The sequence below is a fragment of the Panthera tigris genome, chromosome B3 (genome assembly GCF_018350195.1).
Source record: "Panthera tigris isolate Pti1 chromosome B3, P.tigris_Pti1_mat1.1, whole genome shotgun sequence".
NCBI classification, from domain to species: Eukaryota; Metazoa; Chordata; class Mammalia; order Carnivora; family Felidae; genus Panthera; species Panthera tigris.
The window spans coordinates 63,127,994-63,145,953 of NC_056665.1; the positions used below are offsets into that span (position 1 = coordinate 63,127,994).

Here is a 17,960-nt window from a genome sequence, read left to right on the forward strand (position 1 = left end):
AGTCATTCTGATTTGGAGAGGCTCCTGTAAAATTCGAGCTTGTCCCTTAGGAAGGTCACACAATGACCTGGATTGCTCAGTCTTAGGGAGAGTAATGAGGGAACGCATCTTGGGATAGGTAGGTTTTGATGTGAGGGCAATAGGACATTTGAAAAGGTTTGGAATCGAGGACGCTTTTTGAGGGGGCTGTGCCCAGGTGGAGAGGGCTGAGGGGGCAGCATGAGATCTTAGGGTAACTTAGGGAAGTGGGCAGGAAAAAGATTGGGTTGGCGAAAGGGAGGGGGTTGTCCTGTGTGTGCCTCTGTGTGTGTGTCACACAGGAAGCAAGGGACAAACCCGCTTCCCCTATATCCCTGTTCTTCACGACTCATCATGAGCCCTGACATTGATTATTTCAAGCAAAGATAAAAGTACCTGGAAACCAGCTCCTTTATGGTCACTGTATTACTCTCTGGTACCGAAGACTTAATAGGGTCTGCCCTGCAGTGTAAAACTTCCTGCCGGGATGGCTGAGATTCATACTCCGATCTGTCCTTCTTGGGTGTCCTCTCCCAGCATCTAATGGCCGCTGTAGTCCCCACACTAATCCCTGGAGTACGCATGACAATTGACGCACTGCAAACTGTTGTTAGATGATTTGCGAAGCCCCATTCCTGATTTCCCAGAGACACCCTCAAAGGTAGGGGCCAACGGAACTTGGAATTCGCAAGTGCAACGTGCAGACTTCAGTCTCTGACTTCCTAGAGGTGTCACTTAGCCACTTACTGCAGTTGGCTCCTCAAATTGAAGCCTAGAGCTACTATCTATGTGGTGACTTTCCCTGGAACTCTGTTTACTCTGCATCAGGCACGGTGCTGGCTTCACACACAGTATCTCATGCTCGTTGCAAACCGTTAGTTGTGAGGATTCCTCACCGCTAGTCGGGAGTCAGGTAGTCGTTAGAGTTTATATTTTACCATTTAGAAATTTGAGGTTTTGAGGGATGCTGGGGTGGCTCAGTCGGTTAAGCCTCCAACTTTGGCTGGCTCAGGTCATGATCTCACGGTCTGTGAGTTCGAGCCCCGCGTCGGGCTGTGCTGACAGCTCAGAGCCTGGAGACTGTTTTGGATTCTGTGTCTCCCTGTCTCTCTGCCTCTCCCCTGCTCGTGCTCTGTCTCTCTTGCTCTCAAAAATAAATAATATATATATTATAATATATAATTATATTAAACATAATATAATATACATAATATATAAAATAAATATGTAGTATATAAATAATATATTATGTATTATATATATGAGGCTTTGAGAGCCCGGGTAATGTGTCCAGTACAGAACAGCTGAGGAGTGAGAGACCTGGGATTTTAACCTAGAAACGTCACCCTCCGTCTACTGCTCCACCCTGTTGTTCAGGGTACCTCCTCTCCATCTGGGGGTTTCTATCTTTTCAAAAAGATGGCATGCAGCTTAAGGGACACACAACTTGTCAACTGGAACACAAATGGCCACGGGAAAGCAACGTGGAGAAGGGACGCTGAGGCACATCTAAGCTATAGAGGAACGTCACCTATTTGCACACTGCCCTAGCCCTTCAGTGGACGCTGACATGGTAGGGTCTGCTCCTGCCTAACTCCCTCAGACCCCAGGCCTAGTCTTGGACTCTGCCCACATGGAATGAAGGCAGGCCCGCCTTGTTTTTGTAGCAAATGTGCCTTATTACCGAACACCATACCATCACGTCTTTTATACCTGGTGTTTGTCACTTCTCTTCTGTTTATCTTGATGCTCAAACCTAAGGTATTGACCTTGGCCTTCTCTCCTTAGCTCCACGTCAGAATCTCCCTCCAGCTATGCTACCTCCGACTGCCCTGGGCAGAAGTCCTCCCAGGACTCCAAAGGATTTTTCTCCTTTGATGCAGCCTCTTGGCCTCCTGCTCTCGTCCAGCAGTGCCAGTAGGAACCAGCTGTGAAGCCATGAGCCTCAAGGAGGCATCGCTTTTCTTCCTATGGCCTTGACAGTGCTGGCCCTAGCTCTGCGGTCCCTGCACCAGGCTAGCACTGCCCTGCGAGGCTTTGACCAATTTGCAGAGACTGAGGTGGAGCTCTTGGCTCCGTGCTCCCGGGCTCACCCTGTACAGCTCAACCCATCACGTCCAGAGACCTGCCGGGACTTGGGAGCTCTTGCATATTGTGGCTGTCTCAGTCTGGAACAGCACAGTCAGAGGCAAAAGCTTATATGCTCCCACATAACTTGCGAAAGCAACCCTAGAGAAGAAGTGGGGAAAAGGATCGAGACGAAGAAGGAGGGAGGATGGAATATACAAGATGTAGTATTGGTCAGGCCGCTGTTTCCTGGCAAGTGTAGCTGCTTGTCTGATCTTATGCTCTCTGATCTTATCTTCAGAGAGAATCCATGATAGTGACTACATTTCATGGTCATCCTTCCACAGGGAGGAGGGGACAGGGTTTTAGTCAGTGGATCCTCTCTCCTCTTGGTCAAAGTCTGCCCCAAGGGCCGACCTGGACATCCAGTTTGCATAAGCTCAAGAGTGGCCAGCTGACCATACCACACCTTGCTAGCAACTCACACCTCAGCAGCAGGAGAAGTTGTGGATGGCAGGCCAGAGGGACGTGATGTGCTCACCGGTGACACGAGGAGCCGTGGCATTGACATCAGTAGTGATATCCGGATCTGCAGCTCTTGGGGGAGCACAAGCTGTGTTAGGTCCGTTCAGCATCAGGAAAGCCTGTAGATCTGGATGATGGTTAAACTGAATCCGGTCACACGGAGAACTTTGATGTCAATGCAGGTTGGTTTCTGGGCTTGCTTGTGCTGCTAGGAAGCTTCTTGTCCATTCAAGGAAATATTCAGTCTCCCTTTCCAGTTCCTAGGGCTGCGCATGTCTCTAAGGGGTATCTCTTATGGGGGTGGGGTCCAGATGAGGGTTCTCTCTGATTGGAGGGAGGGCCCAGATAATGCTACAATAGTGAGATACTTCTCACAGCAAGAGGAAGAGCTGTCCTTGGAGCAGCTGATGAATGTGGCACTGATCACATACTGAGGGCCCATGTCTCTGGAAAAAAGTACTTATGGTCAGAGTCCGGAGATCTTACTCAATCCATCGATGAAGGTGTGTAGGGCCGGTAGGCCATGCCATATCTCCACCTTGTTTCAGCTCTTGTAGATGGCCTCCTCCATGCCTTTCTGGACTGGGTGATCATTTATTTTTCCTGACACCTGTTGGATGTACTCCCTTGGCCTGGCCTTAAGTGAGCTCCTGTAGTGACCACAGCTCACCCAGAAAATGCATGTTGAAGATACCAGAGATAGAGTTCTAGGGTTACCCTTTCTTCATTTGGGAAGTTGATGTCAAGAGAAGTGCTTATATTTCTAGAGGGGGAGCCCTGTGGGCATACAGAGGTTCTTTAGGTTTTCATTATATTGAATTAATCTAAGTTGACTCATCTTTCACGTGACCTCCTACAATGGGTGAGGCTTGATCTGGACTCTGGCCCAGGTTAAAGCATTTAACTAGCTAATGGCCTCTTTGACTTCTGACCCCATCATGGCCTCCCTTGACCCAGTCTGTCTCTCTAACATAGTAAAAATAGGCTTTCAAACTGAAAATAGGGAAGACCATGCAAATCCAAATGATTTTCTTTTTTTTTTTTAAGTTTATTTATTTTGAGAGAGAGAAAGAGACAGAGAGAGAGAGAGACAACATGTGTGTGTGAGTGGGGGTGGGTGGGAAGGGCAGAGAGAGTGGAGAGAAAATCCCATGCAGGTTCCGTTCTGTCAGAGCAGAGCCCAAGGTGGTGCTCAATCTCACGGTGGTGAGATCATGACCCGAGCCGAAATCAAGTCTGATGCTCAGCAGACTGAGCCACCCAGATGCCCCATGAAAATGATTTTCATAATCGTTATTATCCAATAAACCAGCGATCTTGCATAGTAGGGGGAATTAGTTGCTCTAAAAGTGATGTACTGGATATATTTCCTTGGAGAATGGGGGTGGGTAGGTGGTCCAGCTCACCAGAAAAAAAGTGCTCTGTCTACAAACTTGGTCTCTTCATTTTCAGCAACCCGCCAGCCAAGCTTCGTTTTGCTGGGACTATGAGGAGCAGGGGTGCCAGGCTCCTTGCCTCTAGCTGCAGCGCTGGAACCCGAGCCTTGTTTCTGAACAGGAAGTTGTAGATATGTGACAAAAGGGCCATTCCAGCAACTTGCTCTGAACAAGGGGAATCTGATCTGAGCAGACTTGCTGTCTCTACTGCTAGAAAACAGCGGCTTCTGGCAACCCTCGAATGAAAAATTCCCACCAAATAGAAGACTTAGAGCCCCTTTTCAGGTCATCCTTTTAGAAATCAAAGTAGTGAAATTGGTCTAACTTTCCTTTGAACACAACTGCACCCTTCTGACTATGTCACCCACTAATGCGGAGTTCCTGGCCCCTTTTCAAGTTGCCGGAACTGAGGATTCCACTTCCAGCTTCTAGCTCTTCCCATCCATGCTCACTGTTACCTCACACGCTGGGACCACGCTGCCATCCCACCCCTCCCATCTTCGAAGTGACACAACAGGAAGTCTGCATTCCTGATGCCAGGGAGACCTGCTCTGGCTGCTGGGCTGTTGAAGAACCATTACAGAATGTTCAGGGGGCATGGCAGCCTTTCACGAGGCAAACCCCTCGGGCAAAACCTTCCAGGCCCTGCCTGGCCCAGCTGTTCAGGGAAGATCAGTGGCCTGAGCAAGGGCGATGTCCTGTTCTGCATGGTTACTTTGATATGCCAGGCCCCACATACAAGCAGCCTTCCAATACCACCACATCATTCACAAACTCATCTCAGAGCCACTTGCCTTGACCTATTTCACACTCTGTGTTATTCTAGCCACGGATCCTCCCGGCTTCTGACCTGGGGGCTGACTCACTTTCCTGTTTACAGCCTTGCCTCAACCCTCATTCCTAATGTTTTACATAGTTTCTTTGGCAATGACCTTTGCTTCCCTTTTGACTAGAGTTCAGATTCTCCTCTGGCCAGACAACCTGTGACTATTCTGGGTAGAAGTATGCCAGAGCTTACCTGGCTCCCAGCACCCTTGGTCCCTGGTGTGGCCTCCTAAGAGTGCTGTGTCTGCCAGACTGGCCTTTGCGTGATTGGGGTAGCCTCAGTGAAAGAGGGGAAGGTGGAAGAATGGAATACGGAGGGAAGGAGCTAGGAAGACAAGGATGAATAAGCGCCTTCCTTCTGTGAAAGGAAGCACTATTAAAGGGAACACCAATCATTTTACGCCCATGACTTTTAGATTTGCTCCATCTCAAAGAGGCACAGCAAGTGATATGAACTTTTTGAGTCTGTATGGGCTGATTGGGAGCATATGGGTAGCGCTTGATAGTAGGGTTGCTCTGTATTCTAACTGGAAGTCCAACTTCTCATTCTATCCACAAGTGAATATTTCCCAACGAGTAATTCTACTTTTATTTCTCAATGAACTATTCAGGGCGTACTCAGATTGAATGAGACTGGTGAAGTTTGAAAACACCACGATTTCTAATCAATGAAGTTGGCCATACAACTTCATTGAGTGTCAAGTTTCTTTCTGGTGCTCTACATATGGTAGATTTATTTCAGGGATTCCTGCTCTGTTCACATCTTCTTCTCTGAGAAATCCCCCTTACCCACAGCACTGCCAAAAACATGGACTTGGGTGACCATGTTCATACCATGGGACCCTCACCACAGGTGAATGGACTAGTGATGGACCCTTGAAGCTGATATCATCAGTTCTTCATTGAGTCAATGACCAGCCAGGCCATCTTGCTTGAAAATTTGAGCCAATGCGCATAAAGATCATTGTCAGTCATTGGTGGGTGCTAGACTCTTAAGGTTATGTTGAATAGAACCAGAGTCAATTCATGCTACATAGGCAAGCTGAGGTTGTGAGACAGCGGAAAGCATTAATAAGCAGAGAAAGCTTGTTTGCAGAGAGGAGGATGCATCAGACAAGCAGGGAGTTAAGGGACTCCCTGAGACAGGGACTCAGTGAGAGAAAGATGAAGCACATGACCTAGGTTCCTGTGGCTTCCCAGCTCCCGACCCCAAAAGGTCTCTCTGTCCTTCATTTCCTACTTGTTGGTATCCATGAGATGATTTCTTAGATCCAAGACCAAATCATCTCTACTGCCTCAGAGAGTTTTCCAGACAAGAGAAAGTTGAAGGATTAGATCATTGCTTGACTTTTTCTTCTCCCTTCCCTTCCTTTCCCTTCCCTTCCCTTCCCTTCCCTTCCCTTCCCTTCCCTTCCCTTCCCTTCCCTTCCCTTCCTTCCTTTCCCTTCCCTTCTCTTCTCTTCTCTTCTCTTCTCTTCTCTTCTCTTCTCTTCTCTTCTCTTCTCTTCTCTTAGATAAGGATTGCTGTTCCTTCTGGCTAAAAAACCTTACTAAAATAAACTACTACTTATGTGTTGCCAGCCAGTGGCTGCAAGGGAAAGTTGTAAACTTTTGACAATTAAGGAAAGGGTGGAATGTTTTCTACTTGCTTATTTTGAAGTAGAGCTTGATGTCATTGGAAGCTATTTTTTACATCCATATTCTTGCTGTTAATCATTTAGGACATTCTGGCTTTTAACTGTTTTCTCACTTGTGATAACCACATTGACTTTATAGGGTGTGTCCTTAGGAACTCACCATTTGTGGAAAAAAAAAAAACCCACAGAAAGCCCAACATTACACATAAGCTTACATCAAAGGACGAGATAGCCTCTGCTCATTTACAGTAGTGGGATTTCTGATTATCTGCACCAGAGACAAATTCTTGATTGCCTTGTCAACAAATTCAGTGCCCAAATAACTAGGGATTTTTATGGCTGGGGAAACTCCAGATATATAGCATAAGGGAAGAGGCAGGGATGAGGGTGGGGCAATTGAGGCCATGATCTATCTCCAGCAATTACAAGTTGTGCTCCTCATCAGACTTAGCTCCTACACCAAATTGGTATTTATCTGGATGGAGAAGTGTAAATAGTGGGCACCCTGGGAGTAGAGTTGGGGTTATCCCCCTTTTTTTTCTTCCTGAGATGAGCTGAAAGAGAGGGCAGTCTTAAGTGTGCATAAGACACTAAGGTAGTCTGGGTGATACAATTCAAAGTTCGGTAAAATCCTCTACAGGAAGAGATTTCATACCTGAGGGAATGGACAGAAAAATGACTGCCAGTTGGGAAAAAGATACTTAGGGAATGATAGAGGGAGAACTCACTTACAGTGAGAGGCTATGGAGCCTAGTAGTTAGGCATGTGAGCTATGGACCCAGACTACATCGATTCACGGCCCGGGTCTACCACTTAGTAGCTGTATGACCAGGCACAGATTACTTAATTTCTTGGTGCCTCACTTTCTTCATCTATAAAACAGGAATAACAGTAGTACCCACCTCATCGGTTTGTTGTGAAGATTAAAGGGATTCGTGCACATCATACGCATAGAGCAGTGTCTGGCCCAGAGTAGGTGCTTAATAAATGCTAGTGGTTACTGTTCTGTAAGACATCACCAGGTATGTCAACAAGATCAGCAAGATGCATGAGAACTAGCACCACAAGTATTCTATATTCTTGTTCTGTTGAGAAAATCCAATGTATTTCCTCTTTGACTGTGGAATGTGTGTGTTTTGGCTAAAATAAGAAAGAAGGTGCACGAAAGGGCTACTAAAATGAAGATGGGAACAGAGGGGCTTTCACATAAGGAGGATAAATAGATTGGGTTCTGGTCTGGAAAAATGAAGACTGAGATGCACTAGGATGAATTTTGTGAGAGACAGGAATAGAATGAATAATAACTTGTTTATGAAATACTGGAAAATTAGAACTGGCGTGAAAGACGAATACTTTGAGGTGAATACTTAAACAGATGGTTACTTGACTGTGCTTGCTGGGAGTCGCTCAGTTATGGAGCTCGTTAAGCTCGGGAGTTTCAAAGTAATCCTAATGATGGGGGTGGGTTATGGTCCTTTAACTATCAAGGGTCATTAGGGATGTTTGTGATAGGGTCCAGTCCAGCATTTGTAATAACTTATATTAATGTAGTATGTAGCTGTTTCAAAACACTCAGCAACCTTAATTCACTTGATTCCCACAACAGTGAGCTCCTGAGCTTACACTGTGGGCAAGTCTCTGCAGGGAATCAAAAGGTGAGAAAGATGACTCCTGTTGAAAGTTCTGATCTGTGTTGCCACCCAGAAAACACTGTAATTAAATTAACTTAATTTGAAGGTTTCGTGTAGTTGGTTCACTTTTACTTACTTGTAAGGTCTTGAGACAAGGGAATTTTTGCTGACTTTTTGAGTTCAGGATTGGTATTGTGAAGAAATTAAGGAAATAAAAGTTCTCTTTTTGTTATTGTTTTGCTTTCATGAATTCTATCAAGGTGATACGCTAATGTCAACAGAAAACTTATATTTATTTTTATTATTAGAGTAGTTACTCATAAATATCAATTTTAGAGCTCTAGGTTAATTTAGAGACCATCTTCTTCAATTCCTCCTTTCGCCACTGAAGGAGGTGGGCCCCTTGGGTTACTTTTACAAGGTGGTAAAGCTTGGACCAACGCCCAAGTTCTAGTCTCTGGTGTTTTCTTTCCCATCAGGCTGCTTCCCCCAGAGGATCAGTGTGATTGTAGTTGAGCTTATTTCTGTGTACACACAGACTCAGATGTGTTATGATTTATCTTGGAGCAGACTTATTATGAAGCCAATGAAGCTTAAGCTTCAGGGCCCCTCACTTGTATGAGCCTTGAGTGGGGAGAGGAAACTAGGTTGCAATCAGGAAACATTTCTATATAAACGTTTCTGGTAAATGACCTAAAGAGGTAATGTAAGAGATGGACTTGGCTTTCCAAGGCTCCAGTCATTTGTTGTGACCTTTCTCACATTCTAAGAAAAAGGAACTCCTCTAGTACCTATTTTCTATTTGCAGTTTTGTATTCCTTTTCTTAAAGAAGTACCCCTTCCCTGCTGCAAGATTATAAATTTCAGGCTCTGTGAAACCTGATTTGCTTCTGATGCCCAAAGATGTAATCAGTTGGAGATTTCATTGTAATATTTCAGATTTTGATTTTTGAATTAATTTTTATTAAAAAAAATTGAATAGATTTAAATTACTTCTATTTTTATGTTTCATTTTAATTTTAGTTTTTGTTATAGTAAGAAAATAACAAGTTGTGTTAAAATTTTGTAAGCAAAAATGGTAGCTCCCTGCCCCAGCCTTCCCCACCCCTTACTTTTGTTCTCCAGAGTCAAGCACTCTTAATTCTTTTAGATATTTTCCCCTACTGCTTACCTCTATGTTGTTTTTTAATAACTTGCTATCTTAATTGATCACTTTTATGTCAATTTACAATAACATAAAATTTTATATCAATAATACAATAGTATTGTATTACTATATCAGTTGTATGTTGACTTCCTGTAATGGTAGCTAAGGATTTAACTTTAACTCTTAAAATTCCTTCTCTCTCCTCTTATTTCCCCCAGATAGTCACATCACAATTTTTGGTTACCTCTATCATCACTATTTATATTATGATGGCCATGCAAATATTATTTACAGCAAAAGCAAGTAGAATCCTATGGTATCCTTTCTTGTTCAACTTTTTATTTGTCCTAAAGTAAATTATCTTATTTTCTTTTGCTTAATTTTCTATTTTATCTATCTGAGACTAACTCTCCTTTCTTTTCATAGAGCTTTTTGTTTTCCCCAGAGTCTGTCCATAATTGCTTTGTTGTTCCTTTTACTTAATTTTCTGTGTATCTTGCCAAATACATCATCAGAACTACCAAGCATCTATTTTATCAATATTATTTGTGGAAGTGGTCAAATATATCAGATAATCTATCTGTCTTCTACCTTCTCTTTCTCCCCTCCACCCCCCATCCCTGACCCCAGACCTTCTTGCATAATCCTTCATCCTCCTCTAGTATGGAGTGTTTTTTTTTTTTTTTTCCCCCCTACTGTCTGGAAATTTCATATGATAAGCCTTTGGTGAGGATGATTTGTGAAGGTGACAATGGGCCCTTTCTAAATCTCAGGGAATTGTCTACCCATTTTAAGCAATTTTATGTAGGGCACCTGGGTGGCTCAGTCAGTTAAGGGTCCAACTTTGGCTCAGGTATTGATCTTGTGGTTCATGAGTTTGAACCCCATGTTGGGCTCTGTGCTAATAGCTCAGAGCCTGAAGCCTGCTTGATTCTGTGTCTCCCTCTCTCTCTGCCCCTCTGCTGTTCGTGCTCTGTCTCTCTCTCAAAAATGAATAAACCTTAAAAAAGTTTAAAAGTAACCAATTTTATGTAACAATTTTAAATAAGCAGATTTTGAAAGTGTATTTTAAATATCTACTACCATTCAAGGACTGCCTTTATTTTCTGGTTGACTAGATTTTCATAGTAGGGTGAAGGGAATTCTCCTAATAATGGATAAAGTACCACATCTGGATGCCTAAAGTGTCTGGTAATTAAAAGAAGCATTTGCTAATATATAATCCAACTCCTATTTTCTGACATGTATATTAATCTTAGGGTGAGTTATCTAAATTTTGAATCCCAGATAATTATTAAGAATATATTCTCAGATAATTTCTTGTGTACTTGTCACTATGAAAACTAGTTTTTAATATATGAAGTTAAATGCAATTTTAAGACACAAAATATGTTTTAAAAACTTGTTTTACATACTGTTTTTTGTTAGCTGCCTTAGAAGCATTACACGATAATAGGGAATTAACTATCCAATAATACCTTCCCTCCTTGATACTTTATACATGTCGAATATTTGGTTAATTCTACTGGATCCTAAGTAGGGCAATAGCATTGTTTTAATTTACTGAAGTAGAAATTAAGGCCATTGCGATTCATGATTAGGTCTTCTTATGCGGACTTCTTATTCTTAGATAATGCATTCCCCTGTAAAGGAGGATACATGTTTTCCTAAATAATCCACTATATAAATCAGGAATAGTGCTGACTCTTTAGAGAAGGAGAACTTATTTTCAGTGTTTTTCAGTATATTTTAATCCTATTCCTTTTGAGATTGATGCGATTCAAGGGGCATGCTATTCAGTTGAATTCTTGTGAAACATAGCTCTATACTTTCATTTGATTTTTTAAAAAATTTCCTAAGATCATCACCGGAAGAAAACAACGTTTCTGAATCCTAAAGATCTTGGTTGAAGTGCTCAGCCCTGATAGCCTGTACAGGCAGAGATGCAATGTCTGTGATCAAATCCTCCTCCCAGAATGCACTGCTATTGGAATGCCCCTGGCCTCTGTCTAGATCTAGTTTTGAAACAACTACACATCTCAGGATGCATCACCCCTTCACCCTTCCTTTTCTGTCTTCAGTCATATTGTCCACTCAAAGTTGTGGACAGACATAGGAGTGGTAAATCCCCAGGGGCAGGTGTAGTTTGACCTGTTTGCCCGAGATTTTCCCCCCAGATTTTTAAGAAATTGGGTGGTGATGGGGTTCACACTGAGGAGTAGTAGAAAACAGAGAAACACCTAATGGAGATTATGGCAGGATTCCTAGCTGGTTATCAATGGGCTGGTTGCTTACTTCCCTACTTGATGTCCTAAGACTTATAAAATTGAAAGTGCTTTTCTAATATCTCCATTTCAACTTACTTCCACATGTAGAGAGAGTGTTAGTGGTTAATTTGGTGTGGTAACTTATTTCCATCAGTTTTCAGGGATTTTCCCAGGATTTTAGTAGGCATGATGGATTCTAAAGCTGTTCTCTGGGGATGCTGTACGTTTCTCCTGAAATTGTGGATACTTTAAAATGAATGATTTTGCTATTTGAGTGTTTTGTATAAGGGATTTCTTGGCACTTACACTTATACTGTATTACTGGAAACTATCAAAAATAAATGTGTTTACTCAATCACCTAACCATGAAAACATTTGGTTTGTTTCATCAGTTAGATTCAACATCACCTCTCTCTGAGGAACGGTTGAAGTGTCTTCTGGATGAATGCACACTCAGACAAAAATCCATGATTAGACTTTCTTCAGAAAGAGAAAGGGAAGACGTAGAGGATTCACCAGGCCAGTCCCCCCATCTTTCCAGATCTGTCCTCTCTGAGCTACTAAATGGGTCAGAAACAAAAGTCACAAGCACAGAGGTAAAAGATGCAAATATGTCTGAGAATGCAGAATGTGAAACATGTACAGGTTACTATCTCACCAAAGCCTTGACTGGGCATTACACGTCTCAAGCACTTGTCATCGAAGCAGAGAATTTGAGATGCCTCCAATTTCCCAAGGACAAGGTTATTAGTGACACAAAGGACTATTTTATGTCGAAGACTATTGGCATTGGGAGACTGAAAAGGCCCTCTTTCTTGGATGATCCACTGTATGACATCAATGTGAGCCTTTCATCTGAAGACCATCGTCTGGAAGTCAGCTCTCCAGAGAAACCAAAAATGGGTAAGGCATAGAAGATGTGTATTTTGGTGAATAATACTAAGCATCTCAATATAAAGGTGTTATAGTTTAAGGTAGAACAGGATAGGAAGTCATAGATGGTGTCAATAGCATGCAACATAACAAATTTATCAACGTGTGTATGAGATCAAGGTTGGAATTAGTGCTCTTATGAGATATATTATTCCTAATGGTGATTAATACATATTCTGGGTGGCTATACAGGAAACAGTGATGATTTCAGAATGAAAGAGAATTTAGTTTGGACAGATACAAATAATTTGGATAGCTTGCTTAGTCTTTTAACTTCCAAATTTCAGTGATGAGAATTTATTCCAGGGGATGAATTTGTAAAATGTGAAATGCATTTTATTAGTGGTTTTATTAGTTTCTACACAAGTTCCCATCCCAGCTACTTGTATGCACTCAGGCATTTTGTCTTGATCCGGTGTTGCATTTTACAGTGGTACAATGGTACAGGTTATAAACACTATGGATATTTTTTGACATAAACAAATATTCAATTATTTATCTAAGTTAGAAGTCTAACATAATCTGTGTTGTATGTGCTAAGTCTATTTAAATAGCCTCAACTTTTCCTCTAATGTAGATAATGCTATTGATTATGTATTTTCTATTAAATCTATATCTTTCTATAATTATCTATATATTACCAATGAAATCTGTAATCTATTAATTCTGAACTAACTCCCCAGTCCCATATTTCTAACTGCCTGCTAGCCGGCTCCATGAGGTTATGGCCTCAAACTGATTTCCTCATCTTTCCTTTTCAACTCAGATTTTCCTCTTTTCTTTCTGTTTCCTCACTCACCCAGGTTCTGTTTGAGTCATCATTGAATCTCCTGTCTCTTTTGCTCCCCACCTTCAACCTTCAGTATTGTTTGTTCTACTTTTGCAGTGTTTCCCATGCCCATCCCTTCTTTGTTCTTCCTGCTGCCTCAGCTGGACCAGAGTAAAAAGCCTCTGATCTGATCTGGTCCATCCTCCCCGCCTCTGATCTCTCACCTCCTCCAGCCCCTGCTGACCCCCACTAAACAAACCCCTCCAAAGTACAGCTTTGATAGCCACACCTCCCAGCTCAGAAAACTTCTTGAGCTCTCCACTGCCCGCTGAATGACACCCGAATTCTTTCCCTTGATGTTCAAGGCCTCCAGAGTCTGACTTCAATCTCTTTGTAATCACTCTCTACCTAGTTCTCTAAATGTTATTCAGGTTATGGCTAATCTGGTCTAAGGATTTCCAGTGCTTTCCTCTGCCCCTGTATTAGCCCCTACTCTTTTCTTCTGAAGAATGTTCAGGTACCCCCTTCAATGGCAGATGAATTCCAACCCCATCCTTTCTGAATGTAACCTTCCTTGTTTCTCTCTTTTAAACGTTTGATTTCTCCTCTGAATGTCCAAGAACATTGGTCCCCTATCAGATCATTTCACTCATACTGTTGTGAAGTTGTTATGCACACACACACTTTCTCTTCCTTAGAATTGTGTAGTATTTTTGAGGACAAAGATCCTATCTTTTGATTTATTGTTACTTCTGTGATGTCCAAAGTGCCGTCCTAAACCAAGTGCTTATTTAATAAATGAAACAGTTTAAATTATCCAGTTTTAGAATAATATGCTGAAAATATAGTTCATGCTTATTCTTCACAGTGTGAATGAAAGCAGGTGGTATTGCTTAAGAGCTATGTAAGCCTTGGGGCACCTGGGTGGCTCAGTGGGTTTAGCGTCCAACTCTTGATTTTGGCTCAGGTGATGACCTCACAGTGGTGGGATCGAGACCCATGCGGACAGCCCAGAGCCTGCTGGGGATTCTCTCTCCCTCTCTGCCCCTCCCCCCACTGTACTCTCTCTTCCACAAAATAAATAAAAAAGGGAACTATGCAAGCCTCACATTCTCTATAAATATTTGGAACTTTCCCCCCTTTTTAATGAAATTTTACAAGCTATGAAGTTTTTACCCAACAGCAGAGTTCATTTTTACAATACGCAATTCGATTAGACGGCTGCATTATGCATATCCCCACTAAGGATCTTCATTTAACAAATGAACTATGAAAACTTTGTTCTATTCTCAAATTGCAGTATATTTTCTTTCTTTTTGGATAAAGGGTTGTCATCAGATAAAGTATCTCCTCTTTGTCTACTGTAGGCAAACCTACTAACTTTGTGGTGATTTATTGTATTTGGGATCCCATTCCCTTGGTAAGGGGGTTTAGAACAGCACTTTGCTAAACTATGACTTTGCTTCTATGGGAACTTGAGTCACACTGATGTATATCTGCTTCTGAGCAGAACATAACAAGATGGAATGAACTAGAACTTAACATGGCTTGCTGGAAAGAAGCTGTGAGGGTTTGCCTACAACTTCATGGAACATGCCTCTGAAGGCACCAGATAACCCTAATGTACGATTAGCACAACTCTTGTGAGTTTGGAGGCTTGAGATGGCCTACATGTGAATATGTGAGCCACATTTTATTTTCTGTTTATTACATTTTTGTTTGTTACGTTTCTGTTTATTACATACTGTAAGGCATAGGTTCTGCATGATCATTTTGAGTGGCTGTCAGCATATCGGAGGTTGGAGTTTTTCACTTTACTAACCTCAGTGTTCAGGATCGAAGTACTTTGCTAATCAATTTTATTCTAAAATACTAAATGGAAATTTTATGCTTTCTACCAAAGTGAACACCAAAACTGAATGCCAAACCAGTTTTCTTGGCAAAAAGCCCTTTACAGACATAACTTTAATGAGGAATAGCAGTGTTTTCAGCTGCAACATTATATTCAGGTCTTTCTTAGGAAATAGACACACGTGAATGTGATTCAGAGCAGATTTCTAGAAACAGGCAGGAGTGAATGAGAAAAACCATTTATCGTTTTCTCTTTCAGTAGCAAGTACTATTGTATATAGTAGTCTTTTTCTTGATGAACCGAGGTCTGTCACAGGTATTAAAATTCTTCTAGAAGGCAGAGTCAGATACAACTTCAAAAAGAGAACCAAACTGAATGCCATTGAGGTCCAGTTTAAATCGTGGTATTGAAAAATAAGGATTTGCCTCACAGCTGTATTAAAAGTTCCATTTTTCTTGTGCTTTCAGCTTAGCGGTAACTACTGATAAAATTTGGCTTTCTGGATACAAGGTCCAGTAAATTCAGTGTTGCGCTCACTCACTGTGGGGGCTTGAGGGGAATGATAAATAGGGTTTTCTCTTCCCCACCCAGGTTGGAACCAACTTAGAGATAGATGGACTGTGACGGATGCAGAATAAGGAGGTTGGCTTCATTGCTGATGAAATGTAGGGCGTTGTCGTGACCTGTGTAGGCAGCCAAATGGTCTTCCGAATGCTACGTCCTCCAAGTGAACTCACACACCCAGTCACTGGCAGAGGTGAAAAGACTCAAGCCTCACCTGTGGAAACCTGTCCATGTGGAACCAATAGCCTCGAGGAGTCAAGAAGTGCCCTTGGCGGGGGAGGGGTGGCGTGCTAACTATTGTGGAGGAAGGGGCTGAGCTGAGCTGTTTCTTCCCCCAAACTCACTGGTCAGAGAACTGGCTCTTTTCCCTTGTGGAGAGTGGAGGAGACTGGAACGAGGCTGGATGTTTCCCCAGCGTAAGTTTTTCCACATCCAAGTGTGAGGAGAGCAGGGAGTAATTGTTCTTTGGTACCACCTAACCTCAGAGGCACCACGGAGTGTGCTGGCACTTCAGAGAAAAAGTCCTTCAGGTCTATGGTTAGTCTAGTATTTGATCAAATTATCTTTTTTAAAAACTGTTTATTTTTGAGAGGGAGTTGGGGGGGCGGTCAGAGAGAGAAGGAGAGAGAGAATCCCAAGGAGGCTCCGCCCTGAGCCCTATGTGGGGCTGGAACCCATGAACCGTGAGATCATGACCTGAGCCTCAACCGAGAGTTGGATGCTCAGCCGACTGAGCCACCCAGGTGCCCCTACTCAAGTTCTTATGTTGACTTGCTTTCCAGATAATCCAAACCAAAAGGCATCCGTGCATGGACAGCATTCTTTTTCCCACTAAGTGTATGAGCTCCTTGTCAACAGAAGTTCATATAGTAAAGAGGAAAATATGAATAACAAAAACAAAAAGAATAGGGCAAAAAGGGACATGAAGCCTGTCACGTAGCAAAAAAAAAAAAAAAAAAAAAAAAAGTCAGAACTATACTAACTCTTCAAGGAAAACAAAATTCAATTTCCTTCCCATAGGACCCATATGATGAATAGTGCTTTTAAAAATTTCTGTAACAAATGAGTCAGATAAGGTTGTTTTAAAAATAACAACCCTAAATGAAGACTAGGGCCACTGTTTTGGTTTGCTCAGGAAGTGTCCTGGTTTTACCACTGAATGGTTCTTGTCCTTGGAAACCTTTAGTCTCTGGCAAACTGGATGATTGGTCACTGTAAACTGAAAGTGAGAACAAACCAGAGAGCAAATTAATGAGTTAAAGCTTGTAGTAGTGTGGGTAAGTAGTAGGATCCCAGACTAGAACATAGAGGAGCAGAGGGAGGGCTGCTGTGCCCACCCACCTGCATGATGTCACCTAGTGGTTGCGAGTGTGGACTCTGAGTGAGGCAGATCTGGGTTTGAATGCTTGCTCTATTAGCAGTGATCTTAAGCAAGTTACTTAGTCTCTCTTCTCTACACCTTGGTTTCCTTATCTAAGATAAGATGGCTTTAATACTTACAATAAGGATCGAATGAGAGAGTCCACATAATTAGGTCAGTGACTAGACTGAGTTGGCTTATACTGGTCCCTCCTTATCTGTGGTTTCAGTTACCTGTGGTCTGCAGCATTCCAGAAGCAGGTGATTCTTCTGACAGTAGGTCAGAAGGTTAACGGTAGGTCAACACTATGTCACAATGTCTGTGCCATTCACCTTCATCTCCTCGTGTAAGCATCTTATCACTTCACATCATCACAAGAAGGGTGAGTACAGTACAAGACATTTTGAGAGCGACCATGTGCACAAAACTTTGATCGCAGTATGTTACCATTGTTCTATTTTATTGGTTATTTCAATCTTTTATGTGCCTAATTTATAAATTAAACCTTACCAGAGGCATGGATGTATAGGAAAGATCCTAGTGTATGTAGGGTTTGGTACTATCTATGATCTCAGGTATGCACTGAGGGTCTTGGAACATATTCCTTGTGGATAAGAGGGACTAATGTATTGAACATTTAATCAGGAGATTGCCTATAAAAGCCTGGGCTTCTGACTTTCCTGATAAATCAGCAGGTCCTTAAACCAGTAAGGAGAGCTGAGTGGATGTTCCCTTTAGAAGGAGCACATACATGCAGGGGGACATGGCCCCCTGTCTGCCCCTCTCTACTTCATGTGCCTGGGCATTTGGAGCCCTAGGATTTCCATCCCAGGTTATAAGCCCTTGCTGCTCAGAGTGTGGTTCAGTTACTGGGGGCTTGTTAGAAAACCTACTAAGTCATAATTTACTAACAAGATCGCCCAACGATA

The 17,960-nt window shown here is 42.4% G+C and overlaps 1 protein-coding gene across 7 annotated transcripts in view; it reads left to right on the forward strand.

Moving 5' to 3' along the window:
* FSIP1 (fibrous sheath interacting protein 1) overlaps positions 1-17,960 on the forward strand; it is a 207,893-nt gene that overhangs the window by 169,763 nt on the left and 20,170 nt on the right. For 6 of the 7 annotated variants that reach the window (XR_006218675.1, XR_006218676.1, XM_042989175.1 and 3 more), the window contains exon 11: positions 11,946-12,456. Coding sequence is in view for 4 of the 7 variants with exons in the window: in XM_042989175.1 (XP_042845109.1) it covers positions 11,946-12,456 (511 nt within the window). In the remaining 3 variants the exon portion in view is untranslated. Of the gene's footprint in view, positions 1-11,945; positions 12,457-17,260; positions 17,414-17,960 lie in introns of all 7 variants that reach the window. The other variant, XR_006218677.1, reaches the window with a different exon arrangement.